The sequence below is a fragment of the Drosophila willistoni genome, assembly GCF_018902025.1.
Source record: "Drosophila willistoni isolate 14030-0811.24 chromosome XL unlocalized genomic scaffold, UCI_dwil_1.1 Seg141, whole genome shotgun sequence".
NCBI lineage: Eukaryota > Metazoa > Arthropoda > Insecta > Diptera > Drosophilidae > Drosophila > Drosophila willistoni.
The window spans coordinates 3,440,827-3,466,908 of NW_025814052.1; the positions used below are offsets into that span (position 1 = coordinate 3,440,827).

Below are 26,082 nucleotides of genomic sequence, written 5' to 3' on the forward strand. Positions count from 1 at the left end.
GGACAATCGACTTTCGTTCACTCGCTCCTGTCGACTTTGTTCTTAGTGATAATCGATACTTTAAAAAACATTGAATGTCATATGATTGGACTTTCGTTTAATCGCTCCCTTTGTGAAATGGAATCTGCGTCTTTTGCTCAATCGTAACAAGAATTTTCCGTTAATTGCTATGGTTACATAGTTAGTTAAAGAAATCGAGGTTCTGTGATTCACTGGCTAAGATCAATCACAAAAATAAAGATCTTCCTTTAATTTTGTTATGGGTCAAACTATTAAAACTTTCTATATTCAAACCATATGTATACCTATATATATATATTTTTTTTTTTTCACAATTGCCTGGAATAGGCCTAACTAAACGTGGGTGTATCTAGAGAGAGAGAGAGAGAGAGATACAGTGAGGAAGAGAGAGGGAGAAAGAGAGAGACGCCAGATTATGGCTTAGTTTTTGCCTTATTTTATTAATGGTAATGGAACCATTTAGTTATGTTTCGCCATGGTGCTGCAGGGGATTGTAGATTCGCCCACGGTCGTTCTCTACTATAAAACACTAAACACACACGCACACACACACACACACACACCCAGTCAATCTGTATCTGTATCTTCCTCTCTATTCCTCTCTATATCTTACTCTTTCTCTCAAGTCTCTGGTCTCTGTATGCATATAATTTTATGTATCTACTTTAAATCTCTGAAAAGAAGGAAAAAAAATAAAAGTCGAGGAAAATAAAATAAAGTGTATCTATGTATCTATTATTTGCCCGACCGCCGACCGCTTGCGACGACGCAGCGCAACGATTTGATTTTCCTTTATTTTTAGACGCACAGAAAGCGTCTTCCTCTTCTAATTTGGCGCCGGTCCAAACAAAATTCAAGATTTTTGCAAAAATAATAGTAATAACAACACACACACACACACACACACACACATACAGAGACATACACACACGCACAACAAACAGGCAGGGCAAACGATTCCATGTGAGAGATCTCTCCACAGCTGTACGTAGGTCTATATATATATATATATATTTTTACGATTCCTACGCCTATATATATATATATATGTATTTACATATATATATTTCTACTCAAATTATCTGGCCGAAATTTTTTGAAAATTTTCTTCACTTGTTTATTTATTTGAAACTCAAATTCAGGTTGCAATTGAAGCGCCAAATTATGGTATGAATTAGGCGGTTTAAGGTACGCATATGTACAAGGTATTTACGATAAAAATGTACACGTACACACCCACCCACACACACACACAGAAGTAGTACACAAAACATTCAAATCGATGGATAGATTGACTTTATGTTAAATGTGCTATAAATATTTAACAGAGTCCAACCAAAATTTCCAGACCTAACAACTTCAAGGTCCTAGAATAGCTCTGTTTAATCATATAATTGAATTGATATATGTATATGTATACATACATTTGTTCTTGTTGATTTATTCTTGAATATTAATTATCTTTCTTATTTGAAGTTACCTAAAACTCTTTAATTTGTTTTCAAATTGCATAGAACCCAAAATGGGACTAAATAATCTTAATTTTTATCCTCCCTTTTCATATATTTGTGTGGAAACTTTCATAATATACTTAGTATTTGTTTGCCAAAGAAATTTTCTCTGGATTGATCAAGTGCTGAACAGATTAAATGTTGCCCTACTTTGAATTGACCACTGGACCGTGGACTGTTGTTATCCATCTAATTGTAAATAGCAAAATCAATACATTTTTGAATTAATCACTGAATTTGCTCGAATTTCCTATATAGAGAATTCGGGATCAAAGGGAAATGTAGTATTTTCATATCTTTGATTCAATTGAAATGAAATTTAATCAAAGTCATCAAAAGTTACTGGTCCAAGCCCCTTTTAAGAGTTTAGAAACCTGGAGCGGATTTAAAACCAGAGGGCCGGGGCTAACTTCGACCGCGTCAAAGTTTGTATACCCTTGCAACTTTTTTGGTAACTTTTTCCTTACCTATAGCCATCAAAGTGGAAAAACGTTTAAGCTAAAAGGGCTAATGTGTCCGAAAGAACGGCCTACAATCTTAGCATAGGAAATAACGAAGATATTGATCAAAGTCACTGTTTTCCACCGATCGTTCCTATGGGAGCTATATGATATAGTAACCCGATATTTATCCAATTCGTCACAGTCATTAACAGATATACTAAACTAACAAATATTTAATTTGAAAGCAATCGCGTCAAAAGTAACGAAGTTATTGACAAAAGACGTCAAAGTCACGAACAGTGACTTTTCTCAATAACTTCGTTACTTTTTGAGTTATTGTTATGAAATTTAATATAAGTGAGTTTATTAAACATATAAACGACTACGCCAAATTTGATTAAGATCGTGTGACTATATCATATAGCTCCCATAGGAACGATCGGTCGAAAACAGTGACTTTTGTCAATAACTTCGTTACTTTTTGAGTTATTGTTATGAAATTTAATATATGTGAGTTTATTACACATATAAACGACTACGCCGAATTTGATAAAGATCTGGTGACTATATATCATATAGCTCCCATAGGAACGATCGGTGGAAAACAGTGACTTTTGTCAATAACTTCGTTATTTCCTATGCTAAGAATGTGGGCCATTCTTTCGCAGACATTACACTTTTTGGATAAAACGTTTTTACACTTTGATGGCTATGGGTAAGGAAAGAGTTACCAAACTTCGACGCGGTCGAAGTTAACCCCGGCCCTCTGGTTTTTGGCCTGCCGTTGGTTGTCATTTCTTGATATCGTTTTGTGCTCTCCTTTTGCAGAGGCCCTCGGCCAAAGGGCACTCTTGGTTTTTTTCAAATCCGACCCTGTTTGAAACGAACGATATTCAATAAAAAAAAGTACTCATATTCTTAATATTTGGCCTGCATTTAGCTAATTTTCTTAGATCAATCAATGGAAATGTTTTATTAAGAAAAATGTTTTGTAATCAATAATATAAATGTAACAAAGCTTGGAGTATTTTTGAAAAAAATCATAAGATGATGTAAGTAATACCTATTAAAGTAAACTTTGACAAAGAATTTTCTCTCTTACTTAATGTATAAGTTAGTGTTCTCTCTAATTTGAAATGTCGTTCAGTTGGTTAGTGGGTAATTAGGTTTAGTAGATTCTCACAAGATTTGTTCCGTTTGTTATCCTTATCATTCCATCAGTTACGTCTTCTTGGCTACATCTCGGTGTTATCTGTAGTTTACTGATCGCATAGCTCTTGCCAACCAAACCAAACCAAACCAACTTTGTATGCGGACTCTGGTTATCGGACTATATATACATATGTACGTATATATATGTACCACGAATGTAGATACGTAGACTAGTCATCCGAAAAAAAAAAAATAAACATCACTCAACTTGTTGGCGGTTAAGTCATATAAAACTTATAAATGTAGATTCCGACTCTGCTAGGTATATGCCTAAAAGTATTTGTATGGCTTGGCCAAACTGTGTTATCTCCCAAGCAGCTAATCTACTTACTTGGCAGCTCGCTCTTAACTCTCAACTCTCCAATCATAAACAACAAAAAAAAAAAACAAGAATAGAAAAGAAAAATTCATCTAGAACGTTTTCGTTTTCATTTTAGCTTTTTTGGCTTTTGTTAGTTATTTGTTTTTGTCTTGGGCACTTTATGGCGTGTGCTTATCATCGGCCGGCACTATACATTTATTCACATCAATATATGTATCACACGATCTCTTCATATATGCAAGCAGACATACACAGCTCGTCAATGGTTGATATGAATGCACCGAATAAAACCCGAGAACAGCCATTCCATGTCACTTATTTAGCACATCGGCTTGCAATGCACCATGGCCGCCCAACAGTAACCCGGGAATTGCACACATTTGAGAAAGAATTCAGAAATTCCCTAGAAACCAAACAAAAAAGGGCCAATGAGCCAATTACCAAATGGGACTTTGAAAACTTACCTGACAGCAATCGCAGCATTGTGAAAATAGATAGGTCCAAACATAGAAAAATGCTCCAACTTCTGCCACAATGAATGAGATAAATATGAAGATAATTAGCCAAAGAAGACCCCACAGTGGATTGCCCATGTCTAAAGTTAGTTAGCAAACTTTTATTTTGGTTATTATCAAACTGTATAAATTTATTTCTGTTTTCTTTAAATTTAGTACTAGCTACGACGACGACGACTTTCGTCTACGAATGCTCGTTAACAATTGATAGAAATTTCCGACTTAAACCCCAACAATGATTAGACATACATGAACGTAAAAGGCATAAGCTACTCGGTTATCATCATATTGTCAATCGGTCAATCTTTCTATACAAATTTGAATCGGGTACTCAGGAAAATGTATATTCCCTTTGAATGATCAACGGAAGTTCAAATTCAATCGATGAAAGTATTATCAATTTTAATGATGAAATTATATTCAAGCCTCATACAGTGCCCATCACATAAATAGGCACAGGCACCGCCTAGTCATAGGCATAGGTACTTAAGCTACTCGGGCCCAAAACGAGCTTAAACTACATAAATTTGGTAACAAACGAAAGAGAAACGAAGAGAGCACGACCTCAGATGTGCCTTGGCGATTTATTATGTAGTTTTTGTGTAATTAACAAAAGAAACATTATGTTTTTGGCGGGACTATAGCTAAAAGTAGCTATTTCCTGCTAAAAGAAGCTGTCAAAGAGCTGAGATAGTGTTGCCAGATGCCAAATTTCGGATACACGAATTCGGATATCTTTAAAAACGCATAAAATGAACTAGGACAAACAATTGAATTAGTAAACAGGGGCCGATCTAGTTTTAGATTATTGGGGGCTGAAATTGGTGATTTTAATTTTTTAGAATGAACTCCCATTCTCTCTATTCTCTCTCCAACTTTGACTAGTTAATCAACATTTATATCTAAAATATATATATTTGAAAATAAATAAAATGAATGCCCAACAAATGGCCGATGCCGAGGAGGCCCTTACGAAGGCGGTGAGTGTTCCAAGTTTTGTGGAACATGAGAAGAAAATACATACGACTAAGGATCTAAATAATTGGGTACGTTCTCGTGCCTATTACGATGTGGTGGCATATATAAGTAACACCAGTGTTGCCATCCAAGGACAAAGGATGCGTGGCAAATATCCGGTAAGCGAACAAATGCAAAAGCTCTGCAACATTTTCAATCGTCTCGAACATCTGGTGAATGAGAATCTACCGCCTGGCTGGCAATTGAAGAATCTCCGAGCGCAAATGCCACCGGTCCAATCGTCACGTCAGAGTTGTATTCGATCGTATCGGGCCTGGATGCGGCACATGTATCATAATGCCTTCGTTCTACTTGATAAGGCTCTCAATCCAAAGTGTAAATTTCTTCATGAATTGGGTTATTATTTTTCGCAAGCCTTTGGTAGTACCACATGCCTGGATTATGGTCCGGGTAATGAGTTAATGTTTATATTCTTCCTATGTGCCCTCTTCAAGTCTGGCATTCTGGAGGCCCAGGATACTGTGGCAGCGGCCCTTATGCTCTATGAACGTTATATACAGCTGGTGCGACGTTTGATTGTCACTTATATGTTGCCCACGAGTGGTACACGAAAACATTACAATCTGGTCGATTACTATGCCCTGGAGTATGTCTGGGGCACTGCACAATTATGCATTGATGGACCATTTGATCCTCTGTCGAGTGACAATTGTGATATTGTAAAAGAATTTCATGATGATTACATGCTAATAGCTGGCATTGATTTTTTGCAAAAACATCGTGGACGTCTCCGTGAGAATGCCTATCAATTGTGGTGTATACTATCGGTATCCAATTGGACAGATGTCTACTATGGCCTCTCGAGTAGTTATATCAAAGAGATTCTTGGATCGTTTGCAACGGTTAGCAGTTGTGTGTTCAGTGAACTTATGACATTCGATTTTGTGCCAACAGGCACTAAAATAACCCATGTGGTTCTCGGACAACCAACTAAATCTGGTAAAACTCGTGCCCCAGGTCAGGATGACCAAGAGGAGGGGCTTGCCCAAGAAGATCAGGCATCATCTGTAGACGCTTCAGCTTTGGAGGATCAAGTAGTTAATAAATTGAAGCCACCAGTCGAACTATATATTGCCCCAAAAGCCGAACAGCTGTTTGTCCATGAAAATCAAACGTCCAATGCAATTGATTATAGCAACGATTTCCATGATCATCCGTTTTGCATGCCACGAGGTGACCTACGCAAGGGGATGCATAGCACCATCGATGTGCCCTCTTCCTATCAGGGTCAGGTGGGTCGTACGACGACAACCAATTCAATTCTCGATACTTCGACCAGTGTAATTGGCGTTGTAGCAACTGGATTCGCCTCATCAATGACAATTGGATTAGGAGCAACAGCAGATCGGGCGACTATCACGACTACCAGCAACATAATAAAAGATGTTCCATCTTCTGCTTTACAGTTTGGCGCTCGTCTGAGTATTGGAAGTGCTGCATCGTCATCCACTGAAGAAATAGAACCGGCCGAAATAGAACAAGAAAGTTTAAACGATAGCTTATAATGATAATGTATCTCCCTCTCCCTCTTTTCCCCATATATATGTACATACATATGTACATACATATGTATGTGTATGTATGTTTAGTTTGCTTTATATTAAATTATATATATGTTTATACAAATACAAGAGAAAACACCCGGATCAGCATCATAACATATAAGTTGTCTACCATCGCATCTCAGGCCCAACCCAACCCCATCTCCCCATACTCTCTCCCTCTCTGTATCTCTCGTTCTGCCCCCTCATCATTATCAACATCATCGTCATCATCATCATCATCATCATCATCATCATCATCATCTGTGGTTTATGTTTGCTTGTCCGATTGTGCGACAACAAATGATTCAGTTGGTCTTTAACTGGAACTTATTAATTTCTATACAAATACATTGTACATATAAATGCCTGTATATGTGTATGTGTGTGTGTGTGTGCACACCAACAGCTTGTCGCACGCTACTTGCTGTGCTTTTATGAGGTTTTTTTTATGACTGAAATAATAGGGTATGATGAATCAAATAGTTAGGTTACCTCGACACGATGGTAACATGTGTTCTCTAGTCCTTTTACGGATAGACTTTATTTTTCAATTTATTTAAATATTTTAAAGAGTTTTGTCGAGAGTTTTATCTCCGTCAAGTTTACTTTTTGAATCAGTGAATCTGGAATTGCTGTTAGTACCTAGACTGCACTGCTTTATTGCACTGCTTCGACTGAATTTGTTGCATTAACTTGATGAAATAAGTGGTTACACTGCTTTTGTTGTTTTATGTTTTAATATTTGTGTTATGTTCTTACGTTTAGAAATATTTCTGTTGATTTACAAGCATTTACCAAGGTATTACTAAACCTTTCCTATTTCTACCCAATTAGAGATTTTTTCAAAGTCAATCTTAAGTAATAGTTAGGCAAAGTCAAACTAATTTTATTATGACTAAATTCCATTTTTGTTTCATAATATCAACACTTGAGAGCAATAACAATGACGCAAGCAGTTGTCTAGTCTAGTTAGAGTCTAGTGTTGAGCAAATCTTTTTGTTTGCCTAACAGTGTTGGGTAAAGTAATGTAAATCATGGGATGTATTCCTTATGCATTACTTATTTGTACAATTTCAAGGGGTAAATCAAATTCGTTTCCTCTTTAAAATGCTCCCTTCTAGTTCACTGGTCTTTTCGTTCATTTTTCTTTTTTTTTTTTTTTTGTGGGCTGCCTTTCATGCAAAATGTTGACTTCATGAAGAACAGCACATCATTGTTATGGCAGCTGATATGTATGTACATACATACATACATCACAGATACACACATGCATAACATGTAGGATATGTATATACATACATACATATGTATATGTACATACATACATACATATATTTGGAGGATGTGCGTTTCGTTCTGTATGTAGGGGGAGAAAAAAAGCGTACTTATAGGCTTACAAAAAACAAATAACTACGTTTGTAACCGAATCACCATGATTCGCATATGTATGTACATATACGTATTTGTATGTATGTATGTATGTACTTTGATGAGTGGATAAAGTTGTGAAGCTGTGGAAATTGTCATCAAATGTTAATCAAATTTCATGAAATGGCACAATTTATGTATACATACATATGTATGTATGTACAGTGAACACTCTTTGTAGTCGGATCAAACGATCGTCGTTCAAGAGGAACGCAATTGTTATGAAAAGTCATCTCAATTTACTATTTGGTTTGTTTTAATGAACCTTAAGAACGCATAGTTCTAATCTGGTTACATTTTAAACCCTTTCCAATAGAAAACCCAACAGAAGTTGGTCGTTGGGTACATCAATTGGGTCTTATGCATTTTACTTAATGCATGGTATACCAAAGTCGTTACGACAACTTATATACATCATTTAAAGTGGCTTTTAGCATTCAATTATAGGAAAATTACCAATGAGAAAATAACGTTGGGAAAAATAAACTATTAACAGATAAAAATTAATAATAAATCTTACAAAATATTTACTTCAAAAATGTACATTAAGTTGTGAAATTTAATTCATTGCAGTTATCAATTTAAAACACTGTATATAAAATGCTAATTTATTTATAAATTGGTAGATGTAATAATTAAAAGACTTTTCAAATGATTTCAATGATATTTTCGTAGAAATGAACTCGAAATGTATTTGTTTTCTATTTTCTTGTTGTGTTGTTGTTGTTGTCCCCCACGAATCGAACGACCAATCGACCAACATTTCCCCATACAAAACTTGGCTAAATCAAAAGCACGCCGACAGCAAAAAGCAACAACAACAGCAACAGCAATTGGCTACCGCTTGGTCTGGTCTCTTCTGTTGTCAGTGGCGCACACTCATGGTGGAAATATTTCAAAAATTTCTGTTAACTAACAGAGTTTGCTGCTGTTAGGAGATCGATCGCATTTTTAGCCTAGTCTTTGGTGGGGGGAATGTATACAGAGAGATGTAAAGCTCCAGCTCTCTCGCTTCCTCTCTCTCTTACCCAGCTGACATACACACACAGATGCAGAGACAGCGAAACAGTGTGAGAGCGAGAGAGAGAGAGAGCGCATGGTGAGAGGGGAAAAGTTAACAGATCAATGACAGTGGCCATAAAAGCTGGTGGAGGGGGGATTGGAGGGTCAGGTTATGAAAGAAAAACTTGTTCCCTCCATCTAACAATAAGCGCGACAAGATCAGACGCTTTGGCCGCCCATTTCCTTCATCATTATCATCAGTTGGTCAACCCAAAACTTGAATACATATAGAAATATACAAACATATGTCTTTGTATGGATATGCTGACCCGATGCATTTACTTTTACTCCTTCACTCCACCTGCAGTAACTGCATACAAACATACACACATACATACAGCTGACGACAAAGTCTTTGGAGTCTGGCGACAAAAAAGAAAAAAAAAAGCTTTTGCTGCAATAGTCTCAGATACATATACATATGTATCTATATACACACACAGATACATACATATGTGTGTTTGTATGTACCTACTATTACTTGTTTAACATGCTTGCCACTCTCGTACACACACATCCACACATATGTCTTTCTGTCTGTCTGTCTGTCTGCTCCTTCCTCCTCCCCCTATGACTGTCCATTCTGTCCTCCACCTATACCATTAACTCTATTGTATTACTAAAACAACAAAAGCGAATCAAGAATAAAACACAAAACAGAGAAAAAGAAAAATAAAAACGATTGCCACTTTATTATCATTTATTCCGGTAACATTTGTCATCAAAATTTACCCAATTCATTAATGATTAATTTAATTAACGTACAGATGTGTGTGTGTGTGTGTGTGTGTGTGTGTGTGTGTGTGTGTTAGTGTGTGAGTGTGTGCATCAAGTGTGGCTTAAGCAAGTGTATTAACTGACCTTTAGGAAATTAAAGCCCAGTTTATGCAGATATTGTATATTCTTATTAATACAAATATGTACAATGATCAATATTCTTATTATTCTATAGTTCCTTAAAGATATATGTACATACATATAAACTACCTTTAAAACTAAGTATATAGAAAGAGACAACTTACTGTAGACTTTTAAGCTTTGTGTGTTTCAATCATTTCACAATGTTGCCAAATTGTCCAATTATTCAAAATTTAAAGTCTATAGGAAAAGCCCCCTTAGTTAAACATAGATCATCTATGCAAATTAGTCATATCTGAAGGTTTTCTATATGTAGGTATAATGATTTATGATCATTAATACTGTTTAACACATACTGATTATATTTGAAATCCATATATGTACATATTGATCTATTAAGTTTGTACAAATTCTTTTTACAGCATCATGTATAATATTCAAACTTCAGCACCAGGAGTTATGCGTTTCCATAGGTTTTTCAGAAGTAATATGCAATGATTAGAAACTTATAGTGTTTTTACACAAAATATAGCTTAAATATAGCATAAAAATATCAGAGTCGCGGTTGAAACAATCTCAATGAGAGTCTACATACTAAATTTACTAATTGCATCCTACACAAAACTATCATTTTGATATGGCATAACAATGTGAGATCTAAACGATACTTTCTATGGTTTATATCAAATGTTTTTCAGATGTTTTTATTTATCGAGAGAATTTTGAATAGGAACCAGTTCGCAATTCTGGAGAACAGAAGGAAAATAACCGAATACATTTATTTGATTATGCATCAGCTGTTTTTCCCCATCAAAATGCAGGAAACTAGAATTGAACCAGTTCCACAAAATCTTGAAATCATTTTATCTTCTCTTTCGCTTTGGCCCTATCTCTTTTTCTCTCTCTGTCTCTGTCTCTCCGCTGCTGCTGCTGCTGCTGCTGCCTGGGTGGATACAACAGGTACAGGTTGTACGATAGCGCTCTGACATGGCGCGGTACAGAGTACTTTTGTTTTTGTTGTTTTTTTCATAACACACTCACACACAGGCGCGTGTTCTTGTGATTGTGTGTATTGGTTCTTCTATGTTCACAACAACAAGTGAGCGAAATCGAGCGCAAAGTAAATGAGCGGCTGCGCTGTATTAGTCACACACACGTATCAAAGAAAAAAACCAGAGTGCCGGAGCTAACTTCTACCTCACCGAAGTTTGAATACCCTTATAAGTCGTTTGCTTACTCCTTCCTTACCTGAAATCAACTACAGCGGATGTTTTTGTGACAGGTATATAATAAATTTACCAGAATTATACATTATTATGTTTGGTCATGGTCTCAGAAGAAGCTAAAAATGTAATTCTACCAATGATTCCTTATCTCATAGTTGGCCGATCTTTATGAAATTCCGCACAGTTTTTTCCAACGAAATACAACTGACAAATATTAATTTTTATAATAATTGCATAAGGAAAATCCAAGATATTGAGTGGTTCGATTCGAGATCTACAATGCCTGCAGTACATAGAACCCATATGTGAAATTTTAGAGCTATATTGAGACGGACGGATACGAAATTCGTATTGTAGTGCTGATCAAGAATGCATATACTTTATATGATCGGAAATACATCCTTCTAGGGGTAGCACACTTCTGACCAAGAATGAATATACTCCTTTTGGAAGGGTATAAAAATACTGAGCGAAAGAAGAATGGAGAGAGCCCGAGAGAGCGAGCGTGCTGCTGTGTTTGGGGCTTGATCGCTTCTGCACATGTATGCACTCTCTCTGTGTGTGTGTGTGTGTGTGTGTGTGTGTGTGAGTGTTAGTGAGTGTGTGTTAGACCAGTCAAACAGGCAACAGAGACCAGACCAGACCTGGCCAACCCAGCTACTAGCTACTGGCTCGTTCGTTCGTTTTTGTATTGATTCAGATTCAGTCGATGAGTTTCTCTCGCTTCTGCGCGTTGCGTGTTTCGCAGTGTTTCCGCGATTTTTTCGTTGTCGTCATAAGCGTTCGTTTCACCGACCCGCCCCACCTCGTCACCGACACCGCCACCGCCCCTCGTTACCATTGCCACCGCCGCTTTGCAATAAAGTGTGTGCGCCCTGTGTTTCTTCATCTCTCTCTCTCTCTCTATCTCTGTTTGTCACTGTGTGTGTGTTTTAGTGTGCTTTTATTTTATTTTAATTTACTTTTTTTTTTGTTAATTTTTTGTTTTTGTTGTGGTCTGCTTAAGTTGCTAAATACATATATAGATATTAAATGTACATGCAATACATATACATACATTTATTCCCCCTCCGCCCCCTCTGTTTCTACGCTGGCGCTTTCTGCATATAAACGCATAAGCTTGTGTGTGTGTGTGTGTGTGTGCTGTATCTGTGTGTGTGTGTGTATGCAGAGTTTGTTTACTTGCAAGAAACATGAAGAACAATTTATTCAAAGTAAGCTAAAAATTTTTTTAGGAATACCTTTGCGAAGGGAATAAAAAGAACGAAAAAAAAACCACCAAGCAATGCAATTTAACACAAAAAAAAAAAATAAAGAAAAAGAAAAACAAAATATATTTCATTCAATAAAAGAAAAAGTGAACAGAAAAAAAAGCCAACAACAAAAGAAGAGCGCCAGAATTTAAGCAGAAAGTCTAGAAGAATTAGCAAATCGCTTGGCGCTCTCTGCTGACTTGCTGCGCCTTTTTTCTACTGAAAAGCCAGAACCACACACACATATACACACACATATATATACAGTCGCCACCACGACACGCACATAGAAAGCTGCTCACACACACACACACACACACACACACAGATATAGATACATACATACAACGCGCAGACGTTGACGGAAATCTGAGAGAACGAAGAAGGGGAAACGACGACGATCCTCAACAATCTCAATCCGCAAAACTTCATTGCAGCTTTTTTTTTTTTTTTTTTTTCTGTTAACCCCCACCGATTTACCATTACCCCCCAACCTTTACACACACACACACACACAAACTGCCTAAAAGGGGGAAATCAAAGTGTCAGTGGAGTGCAAAATCAATAATAATAATCATATCAATTCAATTTCAAAAGAAAAGCAAAGGAAAATCAAGTTAAAAATATACAAAAAAGAAAATAATAATAATAATGAGAAAAAAATAAGAGAAGCAAAAGGAAAAAAAAGCAAAAGCAAAAGCAAAAGTGTTTAAAAACGCTTTCGAGGCGTGTGTTATCACACACACAACAGAGAGTTGTTGTGGTTGTTGTTGTTCATGATAATAAATACACAATCATCAGAATCGCAATCAAAATTCAAAAACGAAGGGGAAAATAAAAAAAGAAAAAGTGTCGCCGGCCGACACTCAACAGTGACATCATCAGCAACAGCAACACGCACTAAAATCATCGTCATCATCATCGACAACATCCTTTATCGAAAGGAACAGCAGCACCAGCACCAGAACCACCAACCCACCACCACCACCACCTGATTATAAACGGGCTGCATGAAAAACATTACCAGCTCAAGCACTTGCAGCACTGGCCTGCTGCAATTGCAGAACAATCTCAGCAGCAGCGAATTGGACGTTGTTGGCAAACCAGAGACGACGGCAGGTGCGTTTCTTCTTCTTGTTCTTGTTCTTGTTATTTTTCTTCCTCTTCTCCACCACCACCACCAGCAGCATCATCATCATCATCATCATTATCATTATCAACATCTTCTGCAAAAGATCTTCCCTCTTTTTCTCTTGTTTCCACCAATCATCATCGTTGTGTTGTTTGGCCCCCTTCGGTTTTTTTTTTTTGTGTCTTGAAGATGGCTCGCGACCACCTAGGGGTTTTTTTTTCTTTCTTTTTTGCATTTATAATCATTAATGATGAATCATTGCTATCTTTAAGAGTCGTAGCTCCGAGAGAGAGAGATAGAGAGCGAAAGAGAGAGGGAAATACCTTGCTTATCGCAAAGGCAATTCTTGACCTCTAATCTATAGTAACAATAGTTTTTCCTGAGGTCATGACTAGATAAAGGAAAATGTCACCTACCTATAGAAACAAAATACAATAACAAATGCAAACATTTTCATTTTTCGTTATATATGAATCTTATTGTTAGATTCTATTTAAAAGGATATTAAAACTTGCTAAATACATTAATTTCTAAGGAGATTTCGTGGACAAAAATATTTTTAAGAAAATTATAGAATTATTAGATCTCCAAAAATACCAAAGTTTAAAGACAAATTTTAGTTGAAACATTTACAAATGAAAAATAAACAAATTCTGGTCAAAAAAAAAAATGTAGGAATTAAATGCAAATATATTTATTGTATAGTGATTAAAGTGATTTTTAAAACTTTGTTGATATTTCAGTTCTTATTATTCAGATAATTCCGCTATATTATGTAGTTTTTTGTTACTCATTATTGAGTGAGTTGGTTCCAATTGTTCTTTTTTATTCACTTTCTCTGTGCACATTTTCTGCTCTTTAACAATATTACAAAAATTTGATCATGAAAACAAATCTCAGAATACTTAAGCTGGGCAAGTGATCAAAAGAGCAAGTGATCGAAATGAATGAGTTGATTTATATCGAGAGAAAATTGTTTACCGAATACTAATATTCTTACATACTAATTCAATAAAATAATTATCTAACCAGATAAAATAATGAAATATTTAAAATTCAATACACTTTTGCTGTCTTTTCTTTTAAGCTAAGAACGATCAAAACTATTATGGCAATAACATTTTCGATTTATATTTCTAAATCGTAACAAAGTAAAAGTATCCTTAGGATATTTTTTTCCAAACTTAACTTTGAAGCCTTTCATTTTGGCATAGTCATCTACATAAGTCAACCCAATCCAGATAATTAAATGATTCTCTTTTATTTCTCCCTTTTTTTAGGGTACTAAGTTCATGTCTCAAGCACATGACAAACTAAAAAGTTAATAACTAGCTAGAGTTGAGACTTCTCTTTCTTATTCTCTATGGCTTTCCCTCTCGCTTTTGACAAGTCATTCAATTAAATTTATATAGTACATACAAACATAATATGTTAGTACTATTAAAAAGTGTAAATATTGTCTTTTTATATTTTTACTCTTCTTCTTCTCTCCTCTAATCGATTATGTTAATCTTTGGTAATTAAAGAACAATTAATTGTTTTTTCTTTAATACGTATGTGTAAAGTTGGAGGTTTTTTCTTTTTGGTTTGTAAGGCTTAAATCTAGGGGATTTCCCCCTTAAGCCAAAACGCATTTAGATTCATATCTGCCGGGAGTTCAAATAAGGTCTTAATGGTTTAACAACAACAACAACAGCAACAGAGGTTGCTTTTTTGTTGTTTTGTCTTGTTGTTGTTGTTGTCCTCTTTCTCCTTTCGTGTCGCTCTCTTTATCCTTTTGATCATAGTTTGATTTGTGGTTCTTCTGCAATCTCTTTCTTTTTCTCGCAGAGCAAGTCGTTGCTACTCTCTTTTATTTATGTATGCTCTCTCTCTGTCTCTCACTCTCTGTTAGTTGATGGTACACGCGCGTTCTACGACAATAAAAGTCAACAGCAAACAACAAAGTCTCGATATTGTTGTTGTTGTTGTTTTTATTGTCGATGGATGGTGACAAAGACGCGAATGCGCGATATGTTTATGTTGGACTTCTTATACAGGTTTCAGCTAAGTGTCTCTTTGTATGTGTGTGTCTATTCAAGCGAGACGCACACACACACACACAGAGAGAGAGGGAGACAGGCTAGATTTACATGTGTTTGTGTCAGTAGGTGTTTTTCCAGAAGAAGCAGCAGAAGGTGGGGTTCACAGAACCCTGTCGCATCATCATCATCATCATCATAGTGTCTTGCGCAATATCTTTTTTCTTTTCCCCATATGTGTGCATGTATGTACATATGTACATACATATGTGTGTGTGTGTGTGTGTGTCTTTTACTTTGGCGCCCAAAATCGTTTTTCAATCTCTCCCAAATATCGTTGACTGTTGTCGTCGTTGTCGTTGTCGATTTCGCTCTGTTATCGCGCTGTTATGCAAATTAGAGACCGATCCATAGGATGAAGATGAAGTGGAAGAGAAGGAGGATGAGGAGGGGGGCCCACAGAGCTAGCAGTTAGCAGTCGGTCCACAGACAAACAGTCCCATAGTTTGGAGTCGGATCAGGTCTCTCTCTCTCTCTCTCTGTCTCTGTCTTTGTCTCCGTATCTCTCTCTCTCTCTCTCTCTCTCTCTCTCTCTCTCTCTCTCTCTCTGTTGGCCAAGTCAGCAATAGCGCTTCAACACATTCGACTTCTTTGACTTGGACGTGTGTGGATTTCTAGCAGCCGAAACAAAAAGTTGTCCTACCAGTTTTTTTTTTCTTCTTGTTTTCTGTTTCTTTTCTTCTTTTCTTGTATTTTTGTGTTTCTTCTGCTGCTGCTGCTGGTTTTTGGGGCCAATCTTTTTATTTATATATATGCACATACATATACACACACACACATACATATATGTATATATATATCTATGTATATCTATGTGAATATGTTTTCGATTAACTGGCTTTGGGCCTAGTTTTGAATTTGCTTTTGTCTTTTGGTTTGAGTTTTGTATTACGCAATATTGGGGATCTGTTCTACACACACACACACAGTCATTATGTAGGTGTGTCTGTTTGCATTCGCATTTCCTTTTTCCTTCTCACTCTAAGTCACAACAACTAGTTAGTAAGTAAGTATTGACTTAACGGTAGCCAGCAGTCATCTCCTCCTTCACCTTTTTTTTTTGTGCCGCCCTCCCTCACCCCCCACCCCTCCGTTCTACCCCTTCCCCGTTCTCGGTCAATCTTCAATCTCAAGTGCCATAAACCAGTTTCATGCTTGTCCCTAAGAATATTCACTTCCTTTTGGATTTCCCCTTTCTATTAGCACAAATGATGAAATATTAAATACCAAATGAAACGAAATAAATTATTCCATCCATCTATTGCTTATAGCAGCTAATTTTCAATTAGTTCAACCATTCTTGATGAAACAACAATATAATATATATATACATATGTACATATAAATAGTTATATATAGTTTGTTTCTTTTTTATATAAATATTTCACTATCGACAACACAGAAAATGTCTTTCATAAGAAATACACATACATACATACATACATATGTATTAAGGAAATATGCTTCCGTAATCAAAAAATAGCAAAAAAAAAGAAAGAAAACAAAATACAAATTTTGGACTAACCAATTCCTAGAAATCTATCGTATGACTCGTATATCTTAGAAATGAGATGCTGCTGACCAAGAATTGACTTTTGAGCAAATCTTTGATACATATGTATGATACATATGTATGTATATATATACATACATATATATGTATATTCTCAAGTGTATATGTTTGTTATGTGTGTGTTATTTCTTACTAAATCAAAGTTAGATAATGAGCCATAGCAAAAAAAAAAAAAAAACAAAAACAAAAAATTTAATTTTATAAATACAAAGCTAAATGCAAAAGTTTCTTTATCTTTCTATATACATATGTATAGAGGATTTTAACATGTAACAATCTCTATTTGTATAGAATTAAAATCAACTTTAATTTATATTAAAATATTTAATGAATTGGCTGAGCTTACATATACATATGTAAGTAAAGATTTATTTTTTCTGCATTGAAATATGTTTTAATAAAGTATAAAAAGCAAAAAGAGATTAATTACTTTTCCATACGTAATTCATATTTCTATCAGACTTTTGACACAATTAAGGGTAGTAAAATAGTTAATAAATTTTAAATGAATAGGAAAATGGAAATTATAGTTTTTGAAATATTTTTGCTTACTATTTTTGGTATAAGAAATTAGAAAAAATTATTCAAATTATTCAAACGGTATGTCAAATTAATCCCAGAAATCAATTTTAAAATTTAAAAACCAAGTTTAATCCATATTTGAAGGCCACAAATGAATATATACATATATGTATATGTATGTCTATATATATATGTATATATAAAAATTAAATGATATTATTACATATGTATATACATATGTATATGTCAGATTCTGTGTAATCTCCAACCTCCTCGTCGTCGCTCTCTTCATCCTTTTCTCGATCTCTTAGTGTATTTTACATTCCCAACATAAAGAGATATGAAATTCCATAAATATCTCAATTCAAATGCTAAATAAAAACTTTATTGAGATACTTTTTCACTTGTTGAGAAAGTGAAAGATCATCAGCATCGAACATCTAATACAGAGATTAAATAGAGATGTATCTCAAAAAAAAAAAAAAAATAGAAAGACAAAACAACAATTTGTTGTAAAGTAATTCGATTTAACGTTCAGATTAGACAAATACTTAGCATAATGAGTTGAAATTTTGTGGCCATTGCAGAGATCTTTCGAGTCTAGTGTCGATGAACCCCCCCGTTCACCCCACCCTCTCCAGAAGAAAAGAAACAAAAACATGAATGAAGTTTTGTAGAAATTTTTGGATTACCATATTAGATAAGATTAGCCCTACCAATTGATGGTTGGCCTAAAATTGTGGAAAGGGGGTTGGTGGGGGGTGGGCGGTAGATGTATTTTCTCTAAATTTTGTTTTCTTTTTGTTGCTGTTGTTGCTGTTGTTATGTGTGTGTTTGATTTCTCGTCGCCCGCTACTTTTATTTTTGCTATTTGTTTTTGTTTTTGTGCACTCATTTAGCCGGGTTTGCCATTCTGTGGTACGTGACTTGCTTCGCACTTCCTGTTCTCGCACATCCTCTCCCTCCCTCTTTCTCTCTCACTCCCTCTCTCTCTCTCTCTCTGACTTCTCTCGTTCACGCCTCTCTCTCTCTCTGTCGCCCTCGTGATTATTTGGTTGGAAAAATTGTTGCCAATTATTTAAAAAGTGTTTGTGTGTATTTAAGTGTGTGTGTGTGTGTGTGCAACCAGAAGCAATGTTGGACGGGGTCGATCGGTCTGTTGGTCGGCACCGACACCATCTAAAGGTAGAAAGAAGCAGACAAATACTAAAAAAAAATAAACAAATAATAAATACTTATTCACGCATAGCTCAAAAGCAAACATTTTGGTCAATACAGAAGGAAGGAGACAAAATGCAAATGACGATGACGATGACGATGATCATCATGATGATGATGATGATGATGAAGGCGACACAGACAGACTTCTGTCTAGTGTGTGTTGAGCTTCCCGTTGGTCCAAAGTGAAATCAATGTGTTTTGTGTGCGCCCTAAAACTACATACTTACTTATAATATACATATGTACCTACAAATACTTATATATATGTATATATACATACATAGAAAGAAACTCGGCACGGGGACTGGGTATATCTACGCTGAGACGACCAACGACCGCTGACGACGTCGACGTCGACGTCAACGTCGACGATAGAGCACTGCGTTATTGTTGTTGTCGTAGTTGTCATTGCATGTGTGTTTGTAGTGGTATCTATCTATCTATCTATGTATGTACTTAGTTAGGCACCTGTATGAGTCATTGATTTAATTTTAAATGCTATTTGAGAACATACACACAGTCTCAGAGTCACTCACACACCCATGCGAAAGGCGAGGCAAAAGTCAAACGTTGTTATTGTTGTTGTTGTTGTTGTTATTGTTGATAGTAGTAAATTGACTAAAAGTTACCATCTAGCCACTACCTAGTTTTTGGTTGTTGTTGTATTTTTTGGTGTGTAGATTGTAGATTCTAGATTTATTATCTCAACCGCCAAACACCTTCACACCCTCAACATCAGCCCCATTCACACCCCCACCCCCTACCCCCCCTCCCCCTTCAGAAACTTTTGAAATTAGTTTGCAACTTATTATACTTGTTGTTTATATTAATTATCCAAATGTGTTTAGTTGCGATACTAAACGATGGATAAATGTATTTTACCCTAAAACAGGCGGAAAATTAATTCAGGAAATCTTTAAGGAATCTTTAGGTCCTTTCCTCATTATATTTCTAACGAGAACTTCAATTATGAAGGAGAAGACTAATTAATTATAAGGGGTTATTAAATGAATAGTACTGAATAGTGAAGAGTTTGTTAAAGAAACTATGAATAACGGTTTAAAATCACTCGATCTTTTATTCATTTGGATTAGTTTGTGTTTGACGTTTTCTAAAACTTCATTGTTTGAATTACTAAATATTTAAGTGAGATGAGGTGATTTGGCATCTTGAGTACTCGTTGAATACCAGGGAAGATATTCATTTTGATTCATTAAATTGTTTTGTACTAGATTGTAATCCTGATGATAACGAAATTAGTATTCATCTATATACATATTTCAGTGGAGGATCTGGGGCTGTAAAACGTCCGAATTTGCCCCTCAAAGTATGCAATAATCAGATAAAGAATTAACTTTTGGAATAATCTTCAAAGCAAACATTGTTTGTAGAGACTTGTTGAGTTACAAGGCTTACGAAAAGATATGATATGATTCGTTAAAAGAATAACTAATTTTACAGTATATTGCATACTTTTAGGGGCAAATCAATAGAAATTACAATTGAAGATCGACACTTTTAAGGATCCATCCAAATTCCATGTTCGAAAATCAAGAATCTAATTTCAAGGTTATGCCCAGAACTAAAGTGTCTCGAACCTAAAGGAAACTGTAGAGAAATAAGATGGATAACAAAAACATATTAAAGCCAAACCAAGTTTAAACTGAGTTTATTGTATTTTGAAAATTACTGTCACTTTTCATTTGCTTTCTATAGATTAATAGTTTAAGTTAGAAATCACTTAACTATATATACTTAACTATATATTTGACTTTGATTAACTATCATAAGTCTCATTCTTCAAGAACAGAAGAAAATAATTTCTTTGAATGTCTTTTGGCACATTGCAAAATGATTTTTGGCACGTGACGCACGATGGCTAGATAAAAGACGTTAGAGTTACACGTTTTTAACACAATGAGTGGCCACCTTACTCACTCGCTCACACACACTTACACACACACTTACACACACACACATTCGACTGACTGACTAATCTAAATCGTTTTAGCTATAAAAATCTGTTGCTTATTGACTTAAAAACTAAATGAATGATGATTAATTGAGTGCCTGAAATAATGGTTGAATTTTTCAAGTGACCCTCGGCCACTCGGCTGGCATTTTGCTTTTCTTTTTAGCCATCGCAATGAATCTCTGCTCATGTCAAAATGGAATCGCAACTGGTTAACGCCCCGAACATCTCTTTAACATTCGAAAAGTAGTCCACATACAAACAGTAGCCACCAGCCAAACAGTCAAACAGTTTTTCCGCCATCTCCATCCTCTCTCTGTCTCTCTCACTCTCTCTATCTCTCTCTCTCTCTCTATCTCTCACTCTATGCACTTACCAAAAGTGTCAGTTTCGCCCCCTGCCTGCCTGTCTGCGCCCCCCCTGAGCAAACCCCTCTAAATCAAAGCAAAGCAAACCAAACACTCAATACCACTTCACCTCTCACTCCACCCATAGATTTTGGCAAATGAAGTTAACTTATATTTTTGCAGTTCTTGTTTGGAGCCCACCGCTAGCTGGCTCACTCGCTGGCTTTACCAGCTGCCCATTAAAAACGCAACAACAACAAAAAAAAACTAAACGGAAACCAGTTCCAATTGCCGCCGCTCCTTCGACTGACTCCCAAAGCCTCTGCTGCTCCGGTGCTCCACAGGGCAGCGGGCTCAGCATCCGACTAAATCTGTTAACCGGTTTACTGCCTCGCCGAGAACTGTTATACATAAACGTATGTGCGACTTTTTTTTTTTTTTGCTATTGCTGTCGTTTTTGTTGTTATTGTTGTTGTGTGTGTGTGTGTGTGTGTGTTTTTTTTCCATCTGGCAGCGAAACCAATTAAGCACATTCGCAAATGTTGTTACTGCTGATCGCCAAAACCATCGAAGATCGTGGCTACCCGAGGCAAAAGGAAAGTCTAAGTCTCTTAGACTAAGACACAACAACAACACATGTGCTTGTAGTCGTCAAGTAGATAAGAGGGGGGGTGTGGTGAAGGGGGCCAAATACAAATACAAATAGATACCCTTTCACCAACAACAACAACAATAACAACAAAAACCAAACCAGCTTGCACTTTGTCGAGGAGCTGGCACGGAGGCGGGGCAGTAGGAAGATGAAGTAGAGCTGCTTCTTCGCTTTTTGCATTACTTCCGGTACAAACTTTGCTGTCAGAAGTAAATGAGAATTATGACATGATCCACAAATTGAAATATGGGATGGAATGGGATGGAAAGAAAATGGTATGGGATGGGCCAAAGTGAAGTTTCATTATCTTTTCATTTAACAATTGCATATCATAAAAAGTAACAACAATACGACAGATTCATTGATTAAGGAGAAGAAACCAAAGTTTCCTCATTTGATAATCTCAAAATTTTAGTTCATAGTTTGAATAATTTGGAAGAGATTGAAATGACATGGCATTAAAAAAAGTATTTCATATTAAATTATGGTCTTTAAAACTTGGAAATTCATACTTTTTATTAAAGCAAAATATATTATGAGATTTGAAATCTATTCAACGTTTCTTAAAAGGATAAAATGAGCTTTTGAGCATGAGTGGCAAATCCTCGTGTAAGGAATGGAGGAAATGTTTCTCTTCCAAGAATGATTACCAGAATTAATTTCCCAAATCAAATCGACCGATTTGAACCCTACCCCAAAATCTACACCTATGTATATAACATTCTTATTGAGCATTAATCAACAATCCTAAAATACAATTTTTGAATAAATATTGGCATGTTCTTAAACATCTTCTATACTCAAATTGTTTGTGACATTAATATAGAGATTTCAAAAAGACTATAAGAGCCAACAAATCTGGAATGGCAGCTCGATTAAAATGAATACCTGTCGCAGTTGATAATGAATCGTATTATGTGATTTAGTTTTATTAGCTCATTAAATTTGATTAAAATTGGTTTAAAACTAAGGCCAGGTAAGAAGCATTTATCCTTGATGGGATGCAAACTAGATATTGGCAAAAAGAACATAAACTTTGCCACGTTAAAGTTAAACTTGTTTCTATTGTTCTCATTTAGTCATAGAATAAAACAAAATTAACTTGATTATATTCTGTTCCTAAAATAGACAAATTGATATTGATCCTGTATGAATTTATGAAGTATCCAAGATTGCAATTGAAAACATTTTGAGTGATTCCCGATGTCAGCTTAGCATATATTTAAAGGATGGTTTTCAACTTGATCCTAATATATATACTTATATGAATGCTTAATAGACAATATGGTAATGGCATTGTATAATAAATAAATCTTCTTTCTGCATCTGGACGCACTTATTGAGGCTGCTTTCTGTTGCGTGGTTGATTGATGATGAACTATCAACACTCACTTACACACACACAGACACACAAACACACACACACACAAATGTCTACAATAGGGTGGCAAATATGCAAAAAAGTATCCGTACATGAATATGAATCAATGTCTTGGGTTTATTCGAGATACTCTATACGACTTGTATATAATCTATATAGAAATGATATGGAAACTATCTTTGAAATATCCTTGACAGATGTCATTACTAATATGCTCTGTGGAATATGAAAGGGTATGAGAAGCACATCTATTTCTTTCTCTCTCTTTCTCCCTCTCTGGTATTAGATGAATTTCAAAGCCCAAGGATATAGTGCTTTGAGTCATAGAGGACATCCCTGTGGAATTACACACAGAAAGAGAGACTCGAAATCAAAGAGTTAAGTGAAACGGTATTACACCCTTTCTCTATTTACCTCCCTCCCTTCCTCCCTCTCTCTCTCTCCATCAATAAAATGGGAAAAAAAAGCCTAGGCATTTCCATTTTGCCTTTAAGTCACGCATTGCGTCAAAGGATCGCATGTCCTGGCCTCTCTAAGCTCTCTAAGCGATAATATGTAATAGAAAACAAAACGAACAAAGAAAAAAAAAAACAAGTTTTAATTAAACCAACATTTTTTAGTTCTTCAGTTGGCCAAAGGTCCAAAAAATTGCGGCAAGTCCTTTGATTTTTGTTAATTAAATTTAAAAACAAAGGATACGATTCGAGTACACTTTCCAAATGTATGTACAATTTGGAATAGTTTTATATTGTTTCTGCAAGTGTATGAATATATACACATACATACAAACATACATACATATAATATTAATATGAGAGGAACTTTGCCTATACAATAGGCGCGCCTTTTGTCAGGCTTCTTACACACACACACACACGCACACACAGGGATATATATAAATATGTATGTGTATATACGTGCCTGGGCAGCAAAGTATGCCATGCCCAACGAAATATTTACGATACATATTTTGATAACTCGCGCACACCATGGAATGTCAATTGTGTATGCAAGAGGCCGTCCGCCCAAACCCAAACCCAAACTCGATTCCGAACTCGAACCACGGGCTTACGGACTACGGAGTACCATCAACTGGGGGTAGTGCCACACTGACACAATGGGGAGGGAGTGTGTGTGTGTCCGTGTATTGGTGTGCGTTTAGTGTAGGTTAGGGTGAAACTTTTGCTTTGGTTAAAAAACCTTGGCACATTGCAGGACACTTACCGTACGTTATGCTACGCTTGATGCAACTCAAGCGTTGCTTGTTTCTATGCTCTTTGCAGATTTTCACAGTAGTAATTCGTACAAGAGGACAGTTGACTAGCAGTGACGAAAGGACAAAACGATATTTTTACATAAATATAAGCAGAAGCTTATATTCGTCTCTTCGTTTGTCTGATTCTTCAATTTTTGTGAGTTATTGGTATGAAACTGAGCCAAGTAACAACTATAACATATAGAAATCATTTGAAAACCAACTAAGACGCAGAGAGAGAGAGAGAAAGGAGAAAGAGTAATCCTCTATTTGAGATTGAAATTCATAATATAGAAAAAGAAAAAGAGTAAAAAACAGTGGCTCTTCACTTCGATGGGATAAATCAGGCATTTGGAAGGAGGATATTTCCCTCGTTTCCCCCCAATGATTGGCATAGTCTTCCTCTTCCCCTTTTTCTTATTTGGTTTTTTGTTAATTTTCTTTATGGAAAGGCAAAAAGTAAGCAAGTTTATTGCTTTCTAATGAAGTTGGTCTATAAATAAAAATTTATTTCGCTTTCATTACACATAAAACATAAAGTAATAAAGGAAATTAGTCGCGTTTCTATTTAGCTAATGAGCCTTTAGCTTGATCCTTTAAAAATGATCTTTCTCCAATCCAATCTCTCATTTGTTTTAATGATCTTGACTTGACTCCCTCTCTCACCCTCTCTCATCCCACCAAAAAACATTTCTTGATTCTTTTTGAATGTTTGCCAATTTAATATATAATAAACTCTATAAAGATGAAATGTTCGATGGGTTAGTGTACGATAAGGTTTCACTGTTGGTGTAACCCACGCCTTGGCGTTGCTCATAGAGGGGTCTACTGATCCTGATCCTGGCAAGCAGCGGCACAGCTGTTCATAGTCACACCATCGAACCGTGAATAAAAAGGGAAAAAGGAAAAAAGAAAGAAGAAAAAACACATACACCGCATACCATAAATTCCAATTGTAAGGGTAGGAAATACATATATATATATATAGCTGGGGACACACACACACACACTTACACACTTAGTGCTAGCCATTCATAGACGGCAAATGCATTCCCTTATTAATTCATCCTCCATAGAGAAGCAGCTGTAAATCGATCTAGTGTTAAAGCTGTGTGTTTTCCCAAACACAATAAATTCTTCAAGCCTAGGTGACGTTAGAATTTTTGTGCGTTTTTCTAATTGGAAATTACAATGAACCGGAAATGTTGCAGCGTTTTCGTCGATGTATGTGTGTGTGTGTGTGTGTGTGTTGAGTGCGTTGATTGTAAGATTATGAAAAATGGCACAGAGTCACCCCTAAATATTGAGTAGCAACCCCTGCTCTCTCTACCCTATATATACACATAAATATATTATATATGTACATACATATATGGATTGCAATATGCATTAGATAGTTACCCAGTTAAACCCTCAGCTCACTTTCTGAACTCGGGGGGCGGCGGCGCGGCATCGGCCAAATATTCTGCAATTTATGTGTACAGTAGTGTTGTTGGCATTAGCATCAAAATAC

The 26,082-nt window shown here is 35.9% G+C and overlaps 1 protein-coding gene across 4 annotated transcripts in view; it reads left to right on the forward strand.

The window, feature by feature from the left end:
- Positions 1-26,082, forward strand: part of LOC6649251 (protein scalloped) — a 58,487-nt gene that overhangs the window by 17,096 nt on the left and 15,309 nt on the right. Inside the window, exon 1 of one of the 4 annotated variants that reach the window (XM_015177207.3) lies at positions 13,118-13,552. The exons of 2 other annotated variants lie outside the window; for them this stretch is intronic. In XM_015177207.3, coding sequence (XP_015032693.1) covers positions 13,444-13,552 — 109 coding nt within the window. In that variant the 5' untranslated portion in view covers positions 13,118-13,443. Of the gene's footprint in view, positions 1-13,117; positions 13,553-26,082 lie in introns of those variants that run through there. One more of the 4 variants, XM_015177206.3, reaches the window with a different exon arrangement.